General features: G+C 52.7%; 1 protein-coding gene across 1 annotated transcript in view; it reads left to right on the top strand.

Moving 5' to 3' along the window:
- The window catches only part of SLCO2A1 (solute carrier organic anion transporter family member 2A1), a 76,858-nt gene that overhangs the window by 31,593 nt on the left and 20,226 nt on the right, over positions 1 to 25,039 (top strand). The window contains exons 2-3 of the mRNA XM_057740241.1: positions 1,922 to 2,059; positions 9,256 to 9,418. Of these exons, the coding sequence (XP_057596224.1) occupies positions 1,922 to 2,059; positions 9,256 to 9,418 (301 nt within the window). The remainder of the gene's footprint in view (positions 1 to 1,921; positions 2,060 to 9,255; positions 9,419 to 25,039) is intronic.

Below are 25,039 nucleotides of genomic sequence, written 5' to 3'. Positions count from 1 at the left end.
GGGGTGAGGGCCTGAGACAAGGCACAATCTGGAGGTGAAGGGCCGGCCAGATGCAAGAGGTGCCAAGAGGAAATCACAGGGCTTAGCAGGGGCGCCAAATGCAATCTGGGGTGAGGAACAAGCATCCAGGAGGGTTCCCGGTTTCTGGCTCAGGGAAATGAGTGAAGCTGAGGGGGAGTGAAGGAAGAGCTGGAGAGAGCTGGGGGGAGGACATCGAGCCCTATTTGGGAAGCAGTTCGTCGGAGGGGTCAGCGGATGTCCATGTGGACACACCCAGCACACCGCGGGATGGACTTGAGTGGGAAAGCTCGGGGGGAAGTTCTGGAGGAGGGCCTGAGATGTGGGCACCACAGATGGGGCTTGCGATGACTGTGTGCAGACAGGGTGCCAGGTCCAGAGAAGGGGACTAGACAGAGTTTGGGGGGGCGTTAGCCTTTAGGGGATGGTCAGCAGAAGAGGATGTGGAGAGATGCCCAAGGCCAAATTGCCTTTGCCCTGCCTCTCTCCCTCTCTGGACTTCTGTTTCCCTGTGCATAAGAGAGTCTAGATCATTTTCCAAAGTACCTTTATAGCAAAATATTAAGAATTCCTGTATATGAAATGAAGCAGAGCAGAGCCTCCCTAGGGAGACAGGGGTGGAGGGCTGCCCCTGACTGCAGGTGGACAGGCTTCCTTCTGCCACCAATGAGGAGCGAGGAGGCGCCGTGCGCTTGGGGGGTGGGGGGAGCGTGGCAGTTTGGACAGGTGTCTGGTTTCGTGGCACGATGACCTCCTTGGATTTGTATGCACGGGCAGGCAGCTAGGGCTGCACCCTGGTCTCCCAAAGGCTCTGCCTTGGCTGGTAGGAGAGGGGATGTCAGCTCTGATCCCACAACCTGGATCGGGGCCCCTGCAGAGGGGCTGGCTTGGCTTTACAAAGAAACCGAAATGAAGGTGGAGCCCCAGTTGGTCTCCTGAGATGCCAGCCCTTCAATGAAGGGAAGGGTTTTGGCAGATTACAAAACATAATGGCACCTCACCCTTCCCTGGAGGACAAGTGCAGCCTCCAGAGGGGCACTTCCAGGGGGCGCAGGATGTGGGGCTCTGGCTCTGAGCTCTGAGCCTGCTCTTGCCCAGCAGCCGAGAACCCAGGAGAGCTCGGCCTGCAGCCGCCTCCAGGTGCCACACCCCCTCTCCACCCTCCCCATCAACCACGGAAAGCACATGTACTTGGCATATTTACTCTTACCTATAGGACAAGGCATGTGGGGCAGGGTGGGATGCCTTCCCCAGGCCCTTATCATCCGCCCAGGGGAGGAGCCCGCACAATCGCAAACGCCCCGTATAAGAGGTGTTCACAAGCTTGGCTCGTGTTTTCGTTCAAACAGGCTGGTGTGACAGCCCATCCTGGAGCCTGGCTGGGGTATGAGAGGTGGGCCTGGGAGGGCGGGTGCTGGTGGGGGGAGGGAATGGAGGGCAGGTCAAGAGGACCGGAGCAGTGTGACGCCCGGCCTGTCTGTGCTCCTGGGAGTGACGTGAGCGGGCTGGAGGGTGGCCCTCGGCCCTTACAGGACACGAGAGGGAGGGCAGAGATGTCAGAGAACAACTCCAGGAGCTGAATGCCCTTGGCCATGGCTGATGACTCAGGCCTTACCCTCAGGGATGCTTTTCCAACCCGTTGGTTTTCCTGCCATTGATGATAACCTAACAAGAATGGCAGGAATGAGGGGAATGGCTCACATGTGCTGACTAAAGCTGTGGGTGAAAGTGGTCCGAGGATGATGACATTTCACCCTCGGACCACCTGATGGAGGAAGCATTCCCAACTAATGGGGGAGGAAATGGGCCAGGCTGCTGGGCCTCTGTGCCCCAGAATGGACAGCCAAGGTGGGCGGCCGGGGCTCGCTGTCAGGAGGCCTCACCACCCAGGTCTCCTCCCCAGGTGTTCGTGCTGTGTCATGGCCTCCTGCAGCTCTGCCAGCTCCTGTACAGCGCCTACTTCAAGAGCAGCCTCACCACCATCGAGAAGCGCTTTGGCCTCTCCAGTTCTTCCTCAGGTCTCATTTCCAGCTTGAATGAGGTAAGCAGGGTGTTCTGCTCCATCAGACCCCACTTGTGCACCATCCTGACCACGGGATCCGGGAGGGGCTCTGGAGGAGCAGAAGAATGGCGTGGGGGGTGAGGGGATGGCCCCAGGGGGAATGGAGACAGGCAGGTACATTTCCCGAGGCTGCCCTGCGCCGGCACTGAGCTGAGAGCCTCTGGAGGCACCTGCCCTCCGCACCATGGCCCTGGGAGCAGGTACTCTGCTCCTCCCCCCGACAGATGAGGCCACCGGGACTCAGGAAGGGCAGCAGCTTGGGTGTGTGCACACAAGAGTGGGTGTGTGCACACAGGAGCAGGTGTGCAAGGCTGCTGCCTCCAAACTCTGTGCCTCGAATTGAGTTCTGCGACCACCCATGAGTTTAGTGGCCCCCGCCCATCCCCCAGTCCAGGCGGAGATGAGCCCCAGTCATACAGGTAGGGAAGCAGCCCCAGGCAGGCAGCTCCTGTCTTAGGAGGGCAGCAGGAGCCAGGGCTGCTCCACGGCCCTGACCCCCAGGCCAGGTCAGAGGCCTGTGGCTTCCCAGCAACGTGGCATTTACACTGTCCCTCGTGATGGCACAGCAAAGCTAGAGGAAGATAGGGAGGGCGGAGAGGTCGGGGGAGACGTCAGAGGGCAGGGTAGCTAGGAGTCACTGGAAGCCAGGGAGAAAGGGGCAGGGAAGGCAGCAGGCCCCTGCATCGTGGCTGCAGCATTGGTGGCTCCAGGTGGGGAGATGGGCCCTGGCCTGGCTCCTGTCTTTTCTTTCCACGAGGCCCACTGTTCTGGGATGGAGGCTGTGGCCTCCCCGTCCCGGGAGCCCAGATGCAATTAGATCTTCCCTTGACTTAGTGAAATTCGGGCCGACCACTGATGCAGTAGAGACCGGGGCTCCCCCAGGCAGCTTCTGAGATGGGCTGAAAAGAAGGTGGGAAGTGTTCCAACCCCCTCCCACCCCAAACCACCACCTTCCAGTCTTCCATCCCCCAACTTGCTCCCCGCTGGAAACGCCCCTTTACGTGTCCCTCCTGCGCCCTCCACAGCCCACACGGCAGTGCCCTCAGGCGCCCCCCCGCCACGCCTGTGCCAGATCCCTGGGCAGTCCTCGGAGGAGGACTCTCACAGTCACGTCTTCTGCACAGGAAGCCTGCAGCAGAAAGACTGCCCCATCCTGGTGGCCGCACACGTGTGTAGTGTGGCCAGGATGGGAGCCCAGGTCCGTCTGACAGTGGCCACGCGCTCCCCGCGCAGACTATTCCTCCACCCTGTGACGTGCACCTACTTGCACCCGTGCAGCCCTGAGGCCCATCAGTCATGCCTGCTGGCCTCATGGGCCTCAGAGCCCCTCCTCTGAACTCCCAGGCCCACGTGGATGCCTTCCCGGCTTTCTTGATGTGTGTCTGTGTCCGTGTGCTTTAATGTGTGTGCATGTGTGTGTGTGCACGCACACGTATGTCTCTGTCTACCTGATTGTGCATCTGTGTCTTGAGCTTCCAGGTGATCCCCAGTGATGGGGGTCTGCCCCTCCACATAGGCTGTGCTTTCCTACAGGACAGGGACCCGGCACCCGTCACACAGAATGCATGCACCCTGCTACGTGTTGGCCTGTGACTTTGGTAATACTTCTGGCACATGTTGCCTTCATTCATGAAGGACACAGGGAAAACACATCTCTGACATTTGTCTCACCGCAGTCCCAGCCGGTGACCCTGGCAGACATCACTCATCAACTGCCGTCTACTTTTCTGCTGAGTCCAGACTCTGAATCCTGCTCCACACAGTGTTCTAGGCACCTCCACTAATCGATATCAGAGCTGGCATGTAGGCTAATCCTCTCTGCCACCACAGCTCGGATGATAGCTGAATCTATGATCTTCGATGGTTAAATTTTCTTTCGTATTTTTCCCATGCTTGGAACAGACATGAGCCCAGGAACAATTGGATTTTTCAAGGGGCACGGAGTAGCTCGCTGGGGCACGTGGCAGAGTCTGCGACAGGAGGCTGATTAGGCAAATAAGGGGCAAAATGTTTCCCCAGGTTGTAGTTCATTAAAAAAGGAAAGTAATTCACCCATTAAATTTTCTCTTTCCTAAACTTAGATGAGCTTTTCAACCATCAGGTTTTAGAACATGCCTATGGGCATGATTTGAGGCAGATATCATAAGAAAGTTAATTCCTTAGGGCTTCCCTGGTGGCGCAGTGGTTGGGAATCCACTTGCTAATGTAAGGGACACGGGTCCGGGAGAATCCCACATGCTGCGGAGCAACTAAGCCCGTGCGCCACAACTACTGAGCCTGCACGTCACAACTATTGAGCCCACGTGCCACAACAATTGAAGCCCGTGCACCTAGAGCCTGTGCTCTGCAACAAGAGAAGCCACTGCAATGAGAAGCCCGCGCAACGCAACGAAGCGTAGCCCCCACCCTCCGCAACTAGAGAGAGCCTGCATGCAACAACAAAGACCCAACACAGCCAATAAAAAGAAATAAATTAAAAAAAAAAAAGAAAAGAAAGTTAATTTCTTGAACCTAACAATCTTGTATGTGTGCTTGGTGGGAAAACGTATGTGTGTCTGTGTGTGTATCTTTTTCCTCTGTGTGTCTCAGTATTTGTGTGTGTCTGTGTGTGTGACTGTGTGTGTTTCTGTGATCTGAGACTGTGTGTATCTGTGTATCTATCTGTGTGTCTTTGCGTATCTGTGTGCGTCTGTGTGTGTATCTGTGCATGTGTGTGTCTGTGTATCTGTGTGTGTTGAGGAGGAGTGGATGGGTGAGTGTGTGGAGAAACACAGGAACTCAGCCAGAGGGCTTTCTACAGTCCCGTTGATTCTGACCGAAGCATTTAGAAACAGACTAAGAAAGTAGGGAGGACAACGTGCAGCCAAATCCAAGGGGGGCTTCATGGTAAAGCTCGAGGCTCCCCGCTTTGGGGTGGGCAGTAAGGGACTGGCCTGCTTCGTGAGCAGAGCCAGGGCCAGATGCACAGTCCCGTGAAGATGAACCCTCTGGAAGAGGCGCCCGGGAGATACTTGAGGTGGGGGACAGTGCATCCCGAAGTCAGACGGCTGGGCGGCTGCCACTGCCAGGCCTGAGTGGTTGGGAGAGAAGAGGACCCCAGTGAGGCTGCAAAAGAAGGCAAGGCAGGATTGAAGACCCCACAGACCGCAAGGCGGCTGCCTCTCAGAAGCCTGACGGATGTGAGAAAAGACCCAGGCCTGGTGGAGGGGAAGGTGAGCCCATTTGCACGCCTGGAGTCTGCAGCCAGCTTCCAGGGGGCGGGAGCCTTCACGCTGCACCCCGTCTCGGAGTCTGTGGGGCCCCATGGGTGAGGAGATGGGGAGACCAGGGCTGGGTGTAGCAGGCCAGTGGCAGGAGGAGGGCTTGGCTGGCAGGGAAGATGTTGTGCGCCCGGCCTGGTTAAGCAGTGTCTTCCCTGGCCCACCAGCCTCTGTCAGGGCTGGGAGGACGTGGTCAGCCACTCTCAATGCCCCCCTCATTTTGCCCTGGCCCCTTTGGTTTGAGCCATTGATGGGCAGGATGTGTTACAAATGGGCTATGTAATAATCTTCAGATGCTCTACGAGGAAATTGAGAGCTCTTTTAGGGGCCATTTCTGGGCCGAGGGGCTGAGGGCTGGGCTGCAGAGGCCCTGCTCTCCTTAGCTAGGACAGCTTCTTCTTTTTTATTAAATACTGGGAAAATAATTTTTTTCAAAGGAAAGCTACAGCTGATGGAAAGTTTGGGAACCAAGGTCTTAAACCAGCATCAGCCATAGCAGCTATAAAGGCCCAGCTTCCCTCCAAGAAGGCAGTCCAAGCCCCCAGGGAGGCACAGCAAGGGCCGTTCCAGGTGGGCAGGGTGGGGGACCCCCCAGTCCTTCCTCCCTGAGTCCCCCTTCGGGGCCCTACCCAGTCCATCTCCCAAATCTTTTCAAGTCAGCCTTACCTAGCTTAGCTGATATGGTCTGACATTTACAATCATTTCATGCAAAATGGTAAGGAAACAAGAAGGGAATAAAATCTAAGAAGCAGGAGAATAAAGCTTTTTTCCAGGTGCTGGTTTCAGAACATCCTAGAACCACATCTGCCCAGGAGCTGGAGCAACTTCCCCATCAGACTAGACTGCCTCCTCACCCACCTTTGTATTCTCTTTCCCTGTGTGTCATAACCCATTTGGGCTTTGTTACCCTTGGCCACACAGGAGGGGTCTACTGGGCAACCATGTCCTCTTCTTGAAAAAGCCCACCATTTACTCTTTCATTCATTCATTCAACAAATATTTCATGAGCACCAACTGTGTGTCAGACAGCATCCTAGGTGCTGGGGAGACAGGAATGAACAGATAAAAATCTCTGCTCATATATCATTCTAATGATAAGTATGACATTTGTTTATGGAAAAAAATAAAACTCAGCGGATCAGATTAAATGCTATGAAGAAAAATTAAGTCGTGGAGGGGCGTGGTGGTTATATTTTAAATAACTCTTTATTCTGTAAATTATATTTAAGTTATAAATATATTTACCATCTCGTGGCAGGGTCGGGGAGGAGAAGCTGGGATGTGGTGAGAGACTAGCATTGACGTATACACACTACCAAGTGTGAAATAGATGGCTAGTGGGAAGCTGCTACAGAGCACAGGGAGATCATCCTGATGTTTTGTGAAGATCTAAAGAGGTGGGATAGGGAGGGTGGGAGGGAGCCTCAAGAGGGAGGAGATAGAGGGATATATGTATACATATAGCTGATTCACTTTGTTGTACAGCAAAAACTAACACAATACTGTAAAGCGATTATACTCCAATGAAGATAAAGTAAATAAATTTTAATTTATTATAATTTGTTATTGTTAATTATTACACATATAAGTTATATTTAAATAACTCATTTTTAATTAAGATATCATTGACATTTAACATTAAATTAGTTGTACAGGTATACAACATAATGGTTCAAGATATGTATATATTGCAAAGCGATCACCACAATGTCTAGTTAACAACTAGTACCTTGCATAATTCAGGTTTCTTTCTTCTGATGAGAACTTTCAAGATCTACTCTCTTAGCAACTTTCAAATGTACAATACAGTGTTATTAACTATCATTGCCATGCTGTACATTAATATCCCCAGGACCTGTGTATTTTATAACTGGAAGTTTGTACTTTTGACCCCCTTCACCCATTTAACCCACCCGACCCCGCTTCTTTCTCAGGGAAGGCCTTAATGAGAAGGTTCAACCTGAGCAGAGATCTAAAGTAGGCCCGTTGAGAAGGGAGCCCGCAGACATGTAAGACGAAGGAGCAGCCAGTGCAAAGGCCCTGTGCTGTGTTCAAAGAGCAGCTGGAGGCAGAGTGGCTAGAGTGGAGGGAGGGAGAAGGGGACAGGTAGGAGGGCAGATCAAAGCGGTGATGGGGACTGGGGGCACACTCCCCAGGTCTCCGGAGGCTCTGGGACAGACTGTTTTTGTTACTATATCGGATCTGAGCAGAGGGAACACGGTCTGACATTTCAACAGGACCACTCTGGCTGCTGGGAGGAGAATACACTGCACTAAGGGGAGAGTGGCGGTGGGTAGAAGGCTACTGCAAGAGCTCAGACAGGGTGTGATGGTGGCTGAGACCAGGTGGTAGTGATGGAGGCGGTGAGACGTGGTTGGCTTCTGAGGAGCCACTGAAGGACCGGCCAGTGGGATTTGCGGATGGTTGGGTGTGGCTGTGAAAGGGCATCAAGGATGATGCTTAGACATTTTGCTCAAGCCACTCATAGGATGAGGTGCTACTTACTGAGATGGGAGGACTGGGGAGGGGACACCAGGTTTTGGGTGGAAGATGAGGAATGAGCTCTGGGGTGTGCTGGGCCTGTGGGAATTAGAGGCGCATACAGAACAAGGAAAGCCACGGGACTGGCTGAGCTCCCCAAGACGAGAGCAGAGGTATGGGGACTGAGCTCTGAGAGTTGAGAGATCAGGGAGGTGAAGAGGAAACAGCCAGGGAGACCGAGGAGGAGCAGCCGGGGGCGGCAAACCGTGAGACGGTGGTGTCATGGAAACTTTGTGAAAGGAGAGTTTCAGGAAGAGAGAAATGGTCAGTTGAATCGAATGGCGCTGAGAGATCAAGTGAGAAGAGAACTGAGAATTGGCCGGTGGACTTGGCCATGAAGAGGTCATTGACAACCTTGGCAAGAGCCATGTACCAAGACTCTGGTCCCTCTTTCCTGAGACAGGGACACCTGCTTTAACAGGCAGAAAGAGACTGTGGTGTGGACAGGGCAGGGGCTGTGAGTGCTGACATCCAGGGCTCCTCTGGTTCAGGTGAACTTACCTTCTGGGGCAGAGGACCATCTCTTTGGATGGAGTCCAGGTCAGAAGATCTGCCAGCACCCCTTTCACCATTTGAAACCCTGCTGCCCACGCTGGGGCCTTCAGTTCCCCTCTTTGGCTCTGGGTGGGGCTCAGAGAGCGCGTTTTCCAGGGAGCGCCAGGAACATGAGTTGCTGGTGTTTGCAGCTGGGAAGGGACTCAGGGCGCTTTAGTCCTTGTCCACCATTCACAGAGGTGGAAGCCAAACCAGGGAGGGCCAGGGCCGATTAGGAGCAGAGCTGCTGGGGCAGAAACCCACTTCTCCAAGAGGCAGTAGACCACTGTAGTTAAGACTGGGCACTTTGAACTCAGGCAGTCCTTGTTGAGCCACCTCCTGACCGCCTGCACGTGGCAAGTTACTGAATATTCCGAGCTCCAATTGGGTCATCTGCAGAATGAGACTTGTTGCATGATGAAACGAGATAGTGAATGTTGCTTGGTGGTTATTCTGACTGTGAAGTCGGAGTCCTTAGGGAGTCTAGTTAGGGAACATGTACTGTTCCTAGGTGCCAGCCAGAATAGGAGGCTTTCTTGAATTTGGCCCCGAAAGGTTTGGCCCTAAGATGGTTGAGCTTCCCATGGTCTCTAGATACTTCCTTTGGTCTGGTCTAGAAGGCTGAGGCTGGGAAGGATTTCTGACAACAGGAGACAGCTGAAACTGCATGCTTGGGCCCCTGTGAGGTTCTCCGGGCAAAGCTGGCACCACAGCTCTGCTTGGGCCCTTGGGGGACACCAGGCCGCTTCTTGCCTCTCTGCTATGACAGTCAGGTCCACTCTGTGGATGGGTGAGGACACAGCCCCCAGTCTCACGTAAGCTCCTCTGCTCTCTCCTCAGATCAGCAATGCCATCCTCATCATCTTTGTCAGCTACTTTGGCAGCCGGGTGCACCGTCCACGGCTGATTGGCATTGGGGGTCTCCTCCTGGCTTTGGGTGCCTTCGTCCTCACCCTGCCACACTTCCTCTCAGAGCCTTACCAATACACCATGACCAGCGTGGGTAAGTGGCCTCCCAATCCTGCTTCAAGGGGATGAGGGTACATCATTCTGACTTTCAGATATGCTCTGGGGAGAAAAGCCAAGGAAACTTTCTGGTGGGAGAGGACAGCATAGCCCAGAGTGGTAGCCATTGCCCCAGAAGCACCCCTACTCTCACCCGTTGTGAGATACCCACTCTATCCTCCTGTGCTCTTGGTGCACATTTAAGAACTCTTTGCTTAATCCCAAGTCAGGAAAATTTTCTCCTATGTTGTTTTCTAAGTTTCATAGTTTTACATTTACATTTTGAGTTCGTTTTTTGTAAGGTTCCTTTTCTTCTTTTTGCATATGGATATTAAATTGTTTTAGCATCATTTGTCAAAAAGATTTTCTTTTCTCCATTAAATATCTTTTGCACCATTATCAATTGGCCGTATTTGTATGGGTCTATTTCTAGACTCTGTCTTCTGTTCCATTAGTCTGTGTATCTATTCCTTTGTCACTGCCACATTGTCTTGATTACTGCAGCTTTAAAGTCTTACAATTGGGTAGTATGATTCCTCCAACCCTATTCTTCTTTTTCAAAATTGTTTTATCTATTCTTATTCATTTGTCATTCCATGTAAAGTTTGTAATCAGCCTGTCTATATGTTAAAAAATCCTGGAATTTTGATTAGACTTGCATGAAATTCATAGGTCAATTTGGGGATAATTGACATTAAGGTGAGTCTGCCAATCCATGAACACAGTATGCCTCACCATTACCCTTACATTTTAACGTTGAACCTTGATTTAACAAACTCTACAGCTGATGAGTATCTCTATTCTCCAACAGAATGAAATAAGGATGCTGGGATGTTCGGATGCCTGCCATCCTCTCCCATCTTCCATGTTACTGTGGACTAGTATTTCAGCTCTGCCTGTCTCTGCCCTCCTCCCAGGAATCATTATTACTATAGTCGTTATTTATAAATCATTCAGCACTTATCTATATTTACCCACAAGTTTACTGGTTTCTTTGCTCACCGTTGCTTCTTGCATTTCACCCACCCTTGTTGATTTAACTTCCTTTTTCCTGAAGTACATCCTTTAGCATTATTTTCAAATAGTTTTTCAAATCTGTCTGCCCTATTTTCATGGCTTCTTGGTATTTCCTTATGATTTCTATGTTCATTGTAGTTTCTTCAATTCTTTTAAATGTATTATTTATAGTCCTTTTGGGATTGTTTCACTAGCGCAAATTTTGAGGATGCTAATCCTCCCACATTCTGTCTCTGCTTGCTCTTGTTCATGGTGGAGTGTTTCCTTCATGTTCTGTAATGTCTGACAGTGGGATCACTGATAGGGGGATTTCTTTTTCCCCTGTGGAAATTTTGTGTGATTGGGCAGGAAACTGCCCCGAGAGTGGCTTTGCATTTGCATTTACTTGGCACCCTGGGAACATCACTGCTTTGGAGCTAATTTTACGAGAATATGTTGGCTTGGGATAGATTTGCACTTGTTTTAAGGAATGTGGTATGTGTCGGAGAAGCAAGTGAGAGGCCCAGTCCCTTAATACTCATCCTTGGTCCATTGTATTGGAGTTAAAGATGCCTGAGGATAGACAGGCCACCCAGGGGTGCGCTGAGGGGGTAACTGATTCCTGTTTGCTTAAATACCAGGCTTATGTATATGTGCAGATTGGGTCCAAGAGATGAATCACTTAGAATGCCAGAAGGGAATCCTTTACAGGTTGTGAGAGCTACAGTGGGGGGAGGTAGGTAGCTGGAATGGAAAGAGAATGGAGCAGGAATAGCAACGTCTAATGATGAAATGTTTGTTGGGTTCTGGCCGTGGGAATCTTTTCCCCACCTCCATGGTAATCACCAGTGAACTAATCATTTCTCATAAATTCACTGTGGCCTTGGATCTATTTAAGCCTGAGTCTTGCTTCAAGTAGGCCCAGGAGGAAGACAGATCCAAGCCTAGGGGTCTAAGTTCTTTGCCCCCCCTTGGCCTAGACAAGGGGTTGAGGCCAGCTCTGGAGGAGAGTCAGGGGTTGCCGGCCACCCTCAGAAAGCCAGGTGCCAAGCCTGCTCCAGACGCGTGGTCCCTGCCCTGCCCCATCAGCATGAAGACTGGGCTGATGAAATCAGCAAGGGAGCCTGAGGCGCTGGGGCCAGGCTGAGGGGTGGGCATCCTGCCAGGCGCCACACACCATGGCCTGGTTAGCCTGGGGGCTGCCTCCCCTGGCCTGGGCTGCATACCAAGGGCATTTGCTTCGCACAGAGCAGCCACCACAGAGGGTGGTTGGAGACAGGCGGGCTTCTGAAAGCAATCACTCTGCTCCTTGTTAGGGATGGTCAGGCGGCTTGGGTCCTTTCCATCACCCTCCTCCCTGCTCCAAGGCAAACACTCTGCCTCGATGCTCTTAGCCCTGTGTAAATTCTATTTGCAACGATAGGACACAGTCTTCTTCACGCTGACTGGAATCAGAGCAGCAGCTGGAGGTGCTCAGGGCTGGGATACCTCAGGGCATCTTCTTGGTGCCAGGGGGTTGGGATAAGGAGGACTTTGGCCCAGGAGCCACATCCGTGGGATCTAGCTGGAGCTGTGGGTGCCAGTGCAGCGGGGGCAGGTGCTATGCTAATATGTGCAAACAGAAATATTCATAAAGTCTCACTTCATGGGAAAAGTTTGAAACGCGACTCTTACTTCAAACGTATTCCCATGGGAACTTCAGTTTTAAATTATGCAATTTAAAATCATGCATATCATAAATTATGCAATTTAAATTATGCAATAAAAAATCCTCAGGCACACATCTTTCATTAAATGTGCCACCCTGAATGGTGTCATGAATCTGGACAGTCCTGGGTCTGAAGCTGGGCTCTGAGACCCTCTAATGGCATGGCTTTGGGCCACTTCCTCTGCAGCTGTCTCAGTTCCTACCTGTGTGAAATGGACCCTCCCTTGCAGGGCTGCAAGGGCTGAATGATGTGTGCTCTGAATTTAGCCAAATGGCTGGCACGTGCAGTAACCATTAAGCAGTGGCTTTTATAACCAGCAGTGGTGGGGACAATTACATGTATTATGCTGGGTAAACTAGGGTCCCAAATGAGGAAGCACCTACTTCCTCTGGAGAGTCTGACAGCTCACGGTCAATGGGCTGGGCGTTCTGCAGGCATCTGAAGACAGCTTCTCCCTGGTCCTCACTGTATAGCCGTCCTCTGCTCCAGCGGGAGCAGGGTTCCTCCTTTGGCATAGTCCTTGCTTCACCTTCACGTGTGAGGCCATAGGATATCTCTTGGTTGAAGCTGAGGCTGCTGTTCTGCTCTATTCCCAGACACTTAAGTTGGAGCCACCTGGTACGATGGGTAGAGAGAGCGTAGACATTCAAATCCCAGCTCAGCCATTTACGTGCTGAGTCTCCTTAGGCAAGCTGCTATTCATCTTTTTGAACCTCAGTTTCTTTATCTGTAAAATGGGAACAATAATACCTCCACTTTCAGCGTGTTCTGAGGGCAACATTAAAACTAAATAGTGTAGGTAAGGTGCTTGGCCCATGTTAGCTGTCGAGCACATTTCTCTTTGCCCTCCCTTGATGTGGTATTTGAAATCTCTAACTCACCAGCAATGACCCCCAGACCTATCATCATGTGTTGACTGCTGAAGTCTTTCCCCTTGGAGCAAAGCTGCTCCAGAAATGAACGTGAGAAATGAAAAGTAACTATGTGTTTTAGGGGAAACAATTAAAGAGGAGCTGAACGTTGTGGGAATCACAGAGACCTTTAACAACTAATTGCTCATTTAAAAAAGGCCATGCAGACATTTATGAATGTTTAGATTTTCTAAATGTCAGTGGGGTCCGGAAATATGCCTGGCGCCTTCAGAGAAAAGACTAGCCACCAAGCCAAAGCCTCTAAGACCATTTCTGGAAGGCTCAGAGAGGTTTGGATAGATGGGAAACAGGCCAACACGAATCCAGTTCTCCTGGGAGACAAGAGAAGGGTCTTCGGAAACCAGTGTCTGGTCGGAGTAGGTGTAACCTGCGAGAGGACCTGAGCCAAGGGCAGAGGGAAGCGGGCCCCACACAGACAATGGATGCGCACGGGAGGGGGCTTCCTGTGGGAGGCGCAGGGCGGGGGGAGGCTGTTGTATTTTTGGAGCAGCGGAGAAAAGAAAGAGAAGAGTCGCTTTCCAGTCCTCTACTCCTGAGGTCTGCAGCCCCTCAGGCGCGCTCGCGCGTTCATCAGCCGTGTCCCCGGGGCAGGAGGGTGGTGGGCGGGCCTGGAGACGGGAGCCTCGGGCTCCTGCGTGACTGCGCGCCTTCCTCAGTGGAGGACGCGCAGGCCCGGGGCGGAGCCCACCGCACGGAACCCTGGGGCCACGCGCGGTCCTTCCACTGGGGGGGCCGCGCAGGAGGGACACGCGGGGGGACCGGGGTGTGTTTGTGGGGGAAGGGTGAGTGTATGTGTGAGGGAGGCGTTTCTCTGTGAGGACGCTGAGGGCCGTGGAGGTGGGGGGTGCCTGAGGGAGGACGTGTGTGGGGGTGTGAGGTGGGGGGGTGTGGGGGTGTGGAGAGCGTGGGGGGGTGTGGAGGTGGGGGCAGGGGTGCACGTGGGGGGCAGCACAGCCGGGGTGGGGGTGTGAGGTGGGGGGGTGTGGGAGGTGTGGAGAGCATGGGGGGGGTGTGGAGGTGGGGGCAGGGGTGGACGTGGGGGGCAGCACAGCCGGGGTGGGGGTGGGGGTGTGAGGTGGGGGGTGTGGGAGGTGTGGAGAGCGTGGGGGGTGTGGAGGTGGGGGCAGGGGTGGACGTGGGGGGCAGCACAGCCGGGGTGGGGGTGTGAGGTGGGGGGGTGTGGGAGGTGTGGAGAGCATGGGGGGGGTGTGGAGGTGGGGGCAGGGGTGGACGTGGGGGGCAGCACAGCCGGGGTGGGGGTGGGGGGTGTGAGGTGGGGGGGTGTGGGAGGTGTGGAGAGCGTGGGGGGTGTGGAGGTGGGGGCAGGGGTGGACGTGGGGGGCAGCACAGCCGGGGTGGGGGTGGGGGTGTGAGGTGGGGGGTGTGGGAGGTGTGGAGAGCGTGGGGGGGTGTGGAGGTGGGGGCAGGGGTGCACGTGGGGGGCAGCACAGCCGGGGTGGGGGTGTGAGGTGGGGGGGTGTGGGAGGTGTGGAGAGCATGGGGGGGGTGTGGAGGTGGGGGCAGGGGTGGACGTGGGGGGCAGCACAGCCGGGGTGGGGGTGTGAGGTGGGGGGTGTGGGAGGTGTGGAGAGCGTGGGCGGGTGTGGAGGTGGGGGCAGGGGTGGACGTGGGGGGCAGCACAGCCGGGGTGGGGGTGTGAGGTGGGGGGTGTGAGGTGGGGGGGTGTGGGGGTGTGGAGAGCGTGGGGGGGTGTGGAGGTGGGGGCAGGGGTGGACGTGGGGGGCAGCATGGTGGGGGTGGGGGTGGGGGGTGTGAGGTGGGGGGGTGTGGGGAGGGCTGGGGGAGTATGTGTGTGTTGGGGGAGGTGAGTGGGATGGGAGTTGCACAGCCTGGCCAGTTGGATCTATTTCACCTGAAAAGGAAGAGCAGACAACCATGGGGGAGGGGGCGAGGTCACGAAACACATGGGTGTTGTTAAGTCAACTGAGAGGAAAATAGCCCCACGCAAATGAGCACAGCTAAGCTAATGAGACTTGATGTGGAACACATTTTCAGGGCGCCGCATAGGGAAGAGGAGAAACGCGTGTGGAGAAATGACGGAAGACACCAGGCTGCTGGGTTGTGTGTCACGGGAAGGCCGGGGAAGGAGCTGGGGCCGTGGAGAACCGGCACCTCCGAGGCACGGCCCCGCAGCGGAGCCGAGACTGTTTGCCTCTGTCCGGCTCTCTTAACGTCTGCTTTGTGGGAGAGTCACAACCCCCGCCTTGGCTGGGCTGGAAACAGGATCCCTCGTCCTCCTGGGTCTCCGACGGAGACCTGAGCGTGACCCCCACCTCCCTTGGAGGCTTGTTCCTTACTTGCCTTGCTCAGGAGCGAGGCTGTGGGGTGCAGGCCTGCTCTGGGTCTGGTGTGGAGGGGAGGGACGCCTAGGAGCCAGGCTGCATCCTGCGTCCTGCTTCCCGTGGGGAGAGTGGCGTCCCAGGGACCTCTGGCGGACTGTGTGTCTTGGGCCCACCCAACGCTGGGGACAGGGTCTCCTGGGGAGAATCGGCACCCAGGGTGCAAAAGGAAGGCTGGTTCCCATTCCAGTGGCTGTGGTTGCCCCAGGAAGACTGCTAGAGAGTGGGGGATGGCCCCACAGAAGCAGGGTGCCAGCCCCTGTCCCGTGGGACACTGTGGTTTGAAGAAACCACGGATGCCTCCTGACAGAGGCCTTGGACCCACAAGCACCCCCAGAGGACACAGGGAGGAGCGTCTGCTCTTCTTGCCACACTCGAGGCAGCTGTGCCCAGACACCTCCTGTGGCCCAAAGGCTTGACCAGGGAACCAGCAGGCGCACTCAGGCAGCCAGCTACCCGCCAGGAGGCAGGAAACCAGCAGGAGCAGTTTCTCTCAGGAACAAAAGGACTTCTGAGGATGCAGAGCTTGGACTGGCCACTGTCAGGGGGTGTGAGCCTCAGAGATCTAAAGGGAGGAACAGCAAAGAGGAGTCAGGTCTTTGGAGGCGGGGAGGTCACGGAAGTGGGGCCCCACGGTGGGTGTTGTGCCCGTGTGGAAGGGGCCGGGGAACTGGCTGGCTCTCTTTCTGCCCCGTGAGGATGCAGCAGGACGTCAGCAGTCTGGCTCTCACCGGGACCCCACCACGCTGGCACCCCGATTTTGGACTTTCTGCCTCCAGGAAGAATTCTTAGCTGTGAGAAATACGTCTGTTGTGTGCATTGCCGCCCAGGCGCTGATTCTTTGGGACCGCAGCCCCTACTGACTCCATGAGATCCAGTCCCTTTGGTTGGAGCCCCTCCTTATAGCCTTGGGTTTAATTTTGCATTTTCAGCCTCTGGACTGTCTGTCTAGCCACTGGCCCCAGCTTCGTGCCATTTATGTCATTCACACATCTGTCGGCTGTTCCCCGCTGTCCCCAGGTCCGGGACAGCGATGCTGTGTGGCGTACAGCGAGGGCCACCACCTTCCAGGTCACACGGGCCCGTCGGCACCTGCCCTGGGCACACGTGGAGTAGTCCTCCCCAGAGGGCTCAGCCACGTGTCTGTATCTGGCCTGGATATCTGTCAGGATATCATGACAGGCTTTGTCAAAAGGCTTCCTCCAGTCAAGTAACACCACGTTATGGCTTCCTGCCGGTCTGGGAGACCCATTAACAAAGGAAATGAGGTTGGTTTGGCGTGACCGGCTCTCGATGAACTCATGTTGGTTTGGCGAATCCCTTTTTTTTCTCCCTTCAAATGGCTCCTCTTCGGCCTGTTAATAAATCTGCGAACAATAAGTTCTGCTTCACTCCCAGTTGGGGGTGCAGATTAGGCACCCATTCTCTTTGAATCTAAAATGAAATGGCTCCGAGCCACCATCCTGTTCCCTCAGGTGTGTCTTCCTTCCCTCCTATCCACTAAAACAGTTTTGATGGTGAGCTGAGCCGGGCGATGCCTCTTTCCTCGGCCTGGTGGAGGTTCCCCGGGGGCAGGTGCGTGTGCAGGGGTGGGGGTGGGGCAGGGCCAGGGCAGGCCCCTTGCCAGCAGTGCCGTACCCAGCCTGTCACACTGCGCACGGTGCACCTGTCCTCTCACATCCAGCTCACTGGTCACATGGCCTCCCCCATACCAGCAGGCATTTCCCCCCGCCCCTCTACTGCCAGGGTGGCTGTGTGGGAAGGGGCATCCAGCCTCCATCTCAGGGTTGGAAACTCAGTCTTGAGAGCAGAGCAGAGGAACCCTCTTCTGCTCACCTAAGCTCACTCTTTCCCTGCACGGATGTGAATCCTTGCCAGCAGCCCAGGTGCCCTCGACTGCTTTATGTATCCGTCCCATTGCTAGTGACCAGCGCTGATCTTCCTTGTCTCTAGTTTCTGGACCGGTCTCCAAGTTCTTAAAAACCTGGGCAATGATGCCTGTCTCCAGGGTTCTGCCGTCTCCCTCATCCATTTAAATTTCTCAAAGTTTCTGGCCTGTTTGAGTGAAAACTGATCTTATTGTGTGATCACTGTATCCCAGGTTATGATGTTTTTATTAGTTTTCACGTGAATAGGAACATTACAAGGTAGGTATTATCATCTATGTCTGTTTTGGAGATGACGAGACTAAGGTGCTGAGAGTTCCCTGGCCCGTGAGCCGCAGAACCAAGATTTGAACCTGGTCTGTCTGACTTCAAAATATGAATTCCTTGCCCTGCTCCACCATGTGACACAGGCCGTCAACCCTCGGCTCTGTTGGTTTCTGCTGGTGCAGAAGATTATGTTCTCCTGGTTTCCCAAAGTGAATGTCAAAATGCACATACCCATAGAAATCATAGAAATCATTTCCTAAGTGGAGGCTCAGTCTGGTTGCAAGAGAACACGTTATCACGGGGGCGTGATGCACTGACAAGGCTTTGTGAACGCCACTGGGGACCCAGTCACTTCTGATATGCAAACAAGTCACTTTACAAATGACTTTGAGATCTCAATCATGAGTGCCTTCGGAACAGCCTGTTCCAGGCCTGCCGGTGGGCGTTGCCAGAGTTTCGGGAAGAACAGTTGAGTAGCCGAGTTTAGGAGGATGAGGAAATACGTCCTTCAGAGTGGAACATTCTGAATGAGGTTCCAGGAGTTTGCTGATAGCCAGAGGCTTGGCACCTTGGCCACGCTTCCAGAAAATTCTCTGGAAGCACCACTGCCTTTCCCTGTTGTTCTCCTACGGTTGCTTGAGCGTTGGGTGTTGCTCCTCACCCGCTCCTCATTTGGAGGTGCCCCCTTCTGAGTGGGGAGGTAACAGATGGCTCTCAAGGTGCCGCCCCCCTGCTTCCTGGCAGAATTCTCTTTCCTCTACCAGAACGACGAGAAGGACATGTCAAAGGAAAGCCCACTTGCCATAGCCTTCCTATGTTGCTCGACCCTTCTAGGGTCCTCTCTTGGCCCCAGTGCCGGATCTTTGTACAGAGACCTCTTATTAGACCCTTGACAGCCCACTGGCCTCAGCCTGGCCACACCTGGAATGTGTGTCTTTGAACAATGGAGAGGCTAGACCTTCGTCTGCCCAGATCCGCCTGTCTCCATGGGTCCCATTCCAGGGAGGTAGCCCTTCCTGCCACCGCGTCCCCACTTTCCAAACCCACGGAGGGTTTCAGAAATTAGAGCTGAAATTCTGTGTATGTAAATTGCGGGATGAGTCAGAGGGTTGACTGGTGTGCAGCTGGGCTGGTGCGGGGGCAGCTGGAGGAGGGGAGAGGTCCCGGCCTGTTTCTAGTTAGCATCTCACAACCCTGTGAAAACTGGCACGGCTAGACCTCTGGTGTCTTGTGGGAAGAAGAATGCGCTCTGATAAACTTGAGCCTTCCAGAAGTGGGCCTCAGGGAAGATGAGAAACAGACTGACAGCCAGCTGACGAACACGCCCCCTCCCTCCCTTTCCCAGGCACCTCAGGGCGGAAGCTGGAGGAGGCAGGCATTTCTCTGACTGTATCACAGGATCTGATGGTGGGCAGGTGGGAGGTGGAGGGCAGTGAGTGTCTGTAAGTCAAAGGAGAAGACTGGGTGGGGAGCTTTTGCTGGAACACCTGAGAAACAGGGAGAGGTTGCTCTTTCTTCTTCACGTAGGCCGAGCTCTTCTTCTCCAGGGAGGAGAGGGGTGGGGTGGGCTGCAGAAAGCTGAGCCCCCCGGTTCTGCCAACAGGTCGTGACACAAGATCTTTTCAGTATCACTGTCTTCTTTTTAAGAGAAGAGCCTCACTTGCTAAATTCTAGAAGACTCTGTCCTCACCACAGTGAGCTGGCCAGAGCCATCACTGTAGGAAGGCCCAGGCATGAGTTCCTGGAAAGCTCATACCCTGTCTCTGACACAGACAACTTCTCCGCAAAAAGCCAGGGAGCGGTGAGCCCTACCCACCACCGCACCCTGCCTCCAGGACCGACAGCCAGCTGCTGCTTCCCAAGCGAAGGAGCTGCTCTTTCCCTTCCTCCGGTGTCAGAGCCTGGTCCAGGGGGCATTTGGCCCCATTTAGGGCTCGCATAAGGAAAACAGAGTTTGTTGGGAGGTTTTGAATCAATTTGGAATGTAGCCAAAGAGGAGCTTGGTAGACTTGGCTTCAATTGGGGCCAATTGGTGATTTTTTTAAATACACATTTTTCATAAAGGCAGTTTCTGACATGTAATCTGACATTCTAAAAGTTAATGATAACGGTTAAAAGATCCCCAGAGAATTCTGCCTCCTGGACACTTCCTTAGGTGAAATTTCATGAGGATTTTTGTGGCGTTGGTGCACTGTGCAATGTGTCATGTGAAGACTTAATGAGCCAGTCAACATGTTTACGACCTTTGATGAAATTAAAAGGCGCACACAAAAATAATTTTGCCAGCAACAATGTTCTAATAAATGTGACATTAATGAAATAAGAATCGGCAAAATCAAGAACTAGAACTCTTAAAAGAAACACTTAATCTCTGGCCCTTTGTTTCCCAGCCTCCTGCTGCCCTGCAACCAGCCTGGCCTTGTGTGTCTGACACACACTCGCTGTGGGCCGAGCATCCCTGTGCTCACAGCCATGGAGCGGACCAGCCCTCCCTGCCTGCCTGCCGCTCGTGCAACACGCAGCCTTGCCTATTCTACCCCCAAAGTAGCTCTTGGCTACACACAGGCCTTGAAACTGGTGGCGATCCCTCAGCGTGCGAGTGGTACTGCCCCCCTCACCCTCCAGGTGCTCCTTAGGATGTAATCCAGGCCCCTTCACGGGACACATCCTCCCTCTAGGAGCGGCTGGCCTCGCCCTGGCTGTGTTTGCAAACCGACCCCACTGAACCTCTCAGCTCTCCCCTCCTCACCACTGCTTTTCTGTCACCTCCTGTTGACTCTGCTCAGCTCAGAGGCCACCTTCTCAGGGAATCCTTCCCAAACCCTCTCCCCAAAACACTGGGTTAGGTGCTTCCCCCACGTGGTAGGGGAGGAGGTGGTACGCTGTCGTCTCCCAACTCAGTGGATACCAGGCTGTATTTTTTTATTGTGGTAACATATACATAACATAAAAATTGCCATTTTAACGTGTCCAATTCAGGGAATTAAGTACTTTCACACTGTTGTACAACCATTATCACCATCCATCTCCAGAACTTTTTCATCTTTCCCAACGGAAACTGTACACTTTAAACACTAACTCCCTCTTCCTCCTCCCCCCCAGCCCCTGCCTGGCAACCACCATTCTGCTTTCTGTTTCTATGAACTTGTCTATTCTAGGTTCCTCGTATAAATGGGACCATGCAATGTTCGTACTTGTGTGTCAGGCTTATTTCAGTTAGCATAATATCTTCAAGGTTCATTCATTTTGTATGTAGCACGTGTCAGAATTCCATTGTATGTGTATATCACATTCGGTTTATCCATTCATCCATTGACGGACATTTGGGTTGTTTCCACCTTTTGGCTTTTGTGAATAATTCTGCTGTGGACACTGGGGTACAAATATCTGTTCAAGTCTCGGCTTTGAATTCTTTTGGGTAAATACCCAGAAGTATAAATGCTGGATAACATGGTACTTCTATTTTTAATTCTTTGAAGAACTTCCATGCTGTTTTCCATAGTGGCTGTACCATTTTACATTCTTACCAGCAATGCACAAGGGTTCTAATTTCTCCACATCTTACCCAATGCTTGTTTTCTGTTTTTTGAAGGGTGGGAAGTGACATCTCACTGTGGTTTTGATTTGACCGATGTTTTGGCGATGTTGCGGTTGCTTCTTTGATAATGTGTGCACCACAGCAGACAGAAGGCTTTGGAAGGGCAGCACCTGTGCCTGCTTCAGTCACCCCAGCAGAGTGCCTGCCCTCAGTCGCTATTGGCCAAGTAACTGAAGAACCGAGAGTGAATGCAATGTGGTCCAGGTGTCTTTTCAGGTCTCAGCATCCCAGCTTTCCCCTGTGAGGCAGGCGTCGTCCACTGCAGCTGATGGGCCTGGGTGTGGTCCTTCAGTGGCTGCACTGGGAGCAGGGGCCAGTTCTTTGCATCTCTTTCCCAGTGTGGTCATTTGCCTCCGGGTGATCTCTACACCATCCTTGCACATAAAGGAGACCTGGCCCTGTCACCCCGTATAGCTGACAAAACATATGACAGGGAGCTGCTGTCACACCTAGACAGAGACAGGCAGCTCAGCCAAGCACATTTGCCAGTGACAGCAGCCCCTGGTTTTAGGGAACTCCAAGCATTGCTCTTTTCCTTGTACAAAATCTACTTGAAATTTGACTCTTCCGAAAAGAAATGCCCATTTGAGAACTTGGCAGAAGCTTTCTTATTTACGAGCCCTTCAGATGTGCGTCAGCTCAAAGTTGGCAGAAGGAGGTGAGCAGGGTGTGTGTGCTGACTGTTTGAGTGAACGCAAGGCTACACCTGGCCAGTTGGCAACGCAGGTTGGAGGGTGGCCCAGGCCAGGCAGCCTACTCTGTCCTCCTCATTCCTGAACCTGCCCATATGGTCTTGAGAAGGGCAGTGGGGTCTTTTTCTGAAGACTAGCACAGCCCACAGTGTGCACACGCTCCTCTGCCTGGGTGTCCCGTGTGGCTGCCACACCGAGGGCTCAAAGTGAGCTGTGAGCCTGACGCTCCACCCCCCAACCCTCTGGCAACCGTCCACCCTCCGTGTGGTCCCTTCCACAGAATCCTCTGAGGTCTTTCAAAGTCAAGGTCACTGATGTGGGGAGTCACAGATTCAGGACTAGAACCCAGACCCCAGGCTCCCAGTCCAGCCGCTCCAACATCTGTGGGCCTTGCCTGTCTGCGGCCCCCTGGGCCTCCCCCTGGAGACGAGCGTGAGTTGCCTGCACCACACCTCTGGTTCTGAGTGTTGCACACGTGGTGGTGTTGGCGGGAGAGTTCCTGAGTGCGGCGAGGGGTGTTCCTCCTCCTCAGCAGGAACATTTCACAGTTTTGTGCTTTGATAAAGTGACCATCCTGAGCACCAGGCCCCTGCAGCATCACTGAGCCCCACCACACTTCCTACAAGGGGGCAGGCACAGCCGTCAGCCACGCTGACGGTCCAGCAGGTCCCACTCTTCATGCCTGCTCCCCTTTCTGGAACCATAGCCTTCTAGCCCTTTAATGACCCACAGAGACTCTCCATATCCAGCCACCTTATGGTCTCTGCCTAAAGGGAAACTGAGGCTCAGAGAGGTTCAGAAACTTGCTCAAGATCACACAGCTACCTAGGGCTAAAACCAGTTTTTCTTTCTTTAAAAAAAAAATGCCATTATTTAGATGTGATTGACATGTAAAAAGCTGTACATATTAATATATAAAACTTAATGTTTGTGAAATTGAGACATTTGTAGAGACATGGATAGACCTAGAGACTGTCACACAGAGTGAGGTGAGTCAGAAAGAGAAAAATAAATATCGTATATTAACACATATATGCGGAATATATAAAAATGGTACAAATCAACCAGTTTGCAAGGCAGAAATAGAGACACAGATGTAGAGAACAAACATATGGACACCAAGTGGGGAAAGTGGGGGGTTGGGGGAGAATGAATTGGGAGATTGGGATTGCCATATATATATTACTAATGAGAAAAAAGATATCAAATTGTACACTTTAAATATATGCAGTTTATTGTAAAAAAAATATATATATAAAAAAAACAAATAGAAAAAAACGAGTTGGAGGATGAGTATATACCCATGAAACCGTCATGGTCAAGGCCACGGACATATCTATCACGTCCCAAAGTTTCCTTCTGCCCCTTTATTATTATTAGTGTGTGTGTGTGTGTGTGTTAAGAACACTTAAGATCTACCCTGTTAGTCAATTCTGAGTATAGAGTGCAGTATTGTTATCTATAGGCGTTATGCTATCTAGTAGATCTCCAGAACTTATCTGACAGGACTGAAACTTCATACCCTTCACCATCACCTCTCCATTCCCCTCCCCCATTCTTCTCTCTGCTTCTATGTGTTTGACTATTTTAGATTCCACATACAAGTGAGATCATACAGCATTTGTCTTACTGTGTTTGGCTTATGTCCCCAGAACCAATTTCTCGACTCTTCATACGATGTGTTTGTTTCGTCCCTTTGTCTCTTGGATTTCAGCAAAACTCCCAGCAGCCAGCCCCTTTCCAGGATACCTCTACCTGGGAGGAAGTTCCCAGCCACCTGCAGAGGTCAGAGGGCTCATGCATTTGAATGTAACCAGGGATGAGTAGGGGAATCTCCCTGGCCTGGCTCCTCCACAAAACATGTGTTGTGTCTTTTCAAAGCTGCCATTTCAGACTTGATTTCATTAAGGACTTTGAGTCAGGAGCACATGGATTCAAATACCAGCTGTGCCCCAAAGCAGCCACTTAGGTGGGCCAGTAACCTCTGTGAGCAGAACACAATGTACGTCACAGCCTTGGCAGTGTCTGCCTGTGTAGGAAATGGAAGCTTAAAATGCTGGCGCTGGAACCTGGGTCTCTACGATAGAGCATGTAAGTCAGAGCAAGGCCCAAAGCCCACCAGGGAGAGGCATTGGGGAAGATGGGTGGGCAGAGAAACGTGGGCCTAGGGCAATGGCTGTGGAACAAAGGAATAAGAAGTGGGAGAGACATTGTTAAGTTTTGGCTATATATATTTTTTATGAAACAGTGTTTTTAATTTAAAAACTTTTGCTGTTGCTTTATTTCAAAAGTATCATGTGTTCATTATAGAAAAATTAGAAAGTGCGCTTAGGCAACCACACACACACACAAAGATCACCACAATCCCATCACTCCAAGAGAGCCATGGTCTTCCAGAGTTTTTCTCTGTGTATTCAGTTAGGCCACAGAAGCTTTATAAATTAGGGATCATATTCTTCTCCAAACTACTAGTTAGTTTTTGAATCTAGAAGATGTTACAGCTGTCTTTCCATGTCAACAAGGTTACATCCTCACTTGAATGCTAAGAGGCTGCCTCCTGTTTACCCATGTGGTTAGACCAGTCTCTACCCAAACCCTGCACTGAAAGGTGGGAAGATGGGTGTGGGTTGGGAGGAGGAAGGTGCAGAGGGGCACTAACCAAAGTCTGGGGCTGGCCACTGGCCTGGGTGCACACAGCTTCCCTGCACACAGCTGTGTCAGGTCTGAATGACCTTGACCAGACAGGCATCTTGGTCCTCTTTACTTTTCCAGGGACAGGCCTCCCTGGCCCCCACCTAGGCCAGCAGTTTTCAAACGTGTCCTACACGAACACTAGTATGGAGGATAGGGGATGGTAGGGCCAGGCTGGACAAGCACGTGTGTCTGGGGGAGAGGAGGGGACGATGAGGAGGGCAGACTCCCTCCCCAGCCCTACTGTCTGGAGCAGCCCTGAGCTCAGCAGCACTTGGCAGAGTCCAGTGTGATGGACATCTTATCCATGGCCCTCATTTTTCCTCTCTGTGAGGCCCGCCCAGCTCAGAGTTCTGCCACTCTGGGAGGACCACAAATGAGAGTGACACTGAACCCCACGGAGCGGGATCAGTGATGTCAGTGGTTCCCATTGGCCTCTACAAAGCCAGAAAAGAAGGCATCTCATGGAAAGGAACCCTCAGGAGCCC

Source organism: Hippopotamus amphibius, chromosome 6 (assembly GCF_030028045.1).
Source record: "Hippopotamus amphibius kiboko isolate mHipAmp2 chromosome 6, mHipAmp2.hap2, whole genome shotgun sequence".
Taxonomy (NCBI): domain Eukaryota; kingdom Metazoa; phylum Chordata; class Mammalia; order Artiodactyla; family Hippopotamidae; genus Hippopotamus; species Hippopotamus amphibius.
The sequence above is the reverse complement of the archived record's forward strand: the minus strand, read 5'-3'. Positions and strand labels throughout refer to the sequence as shown.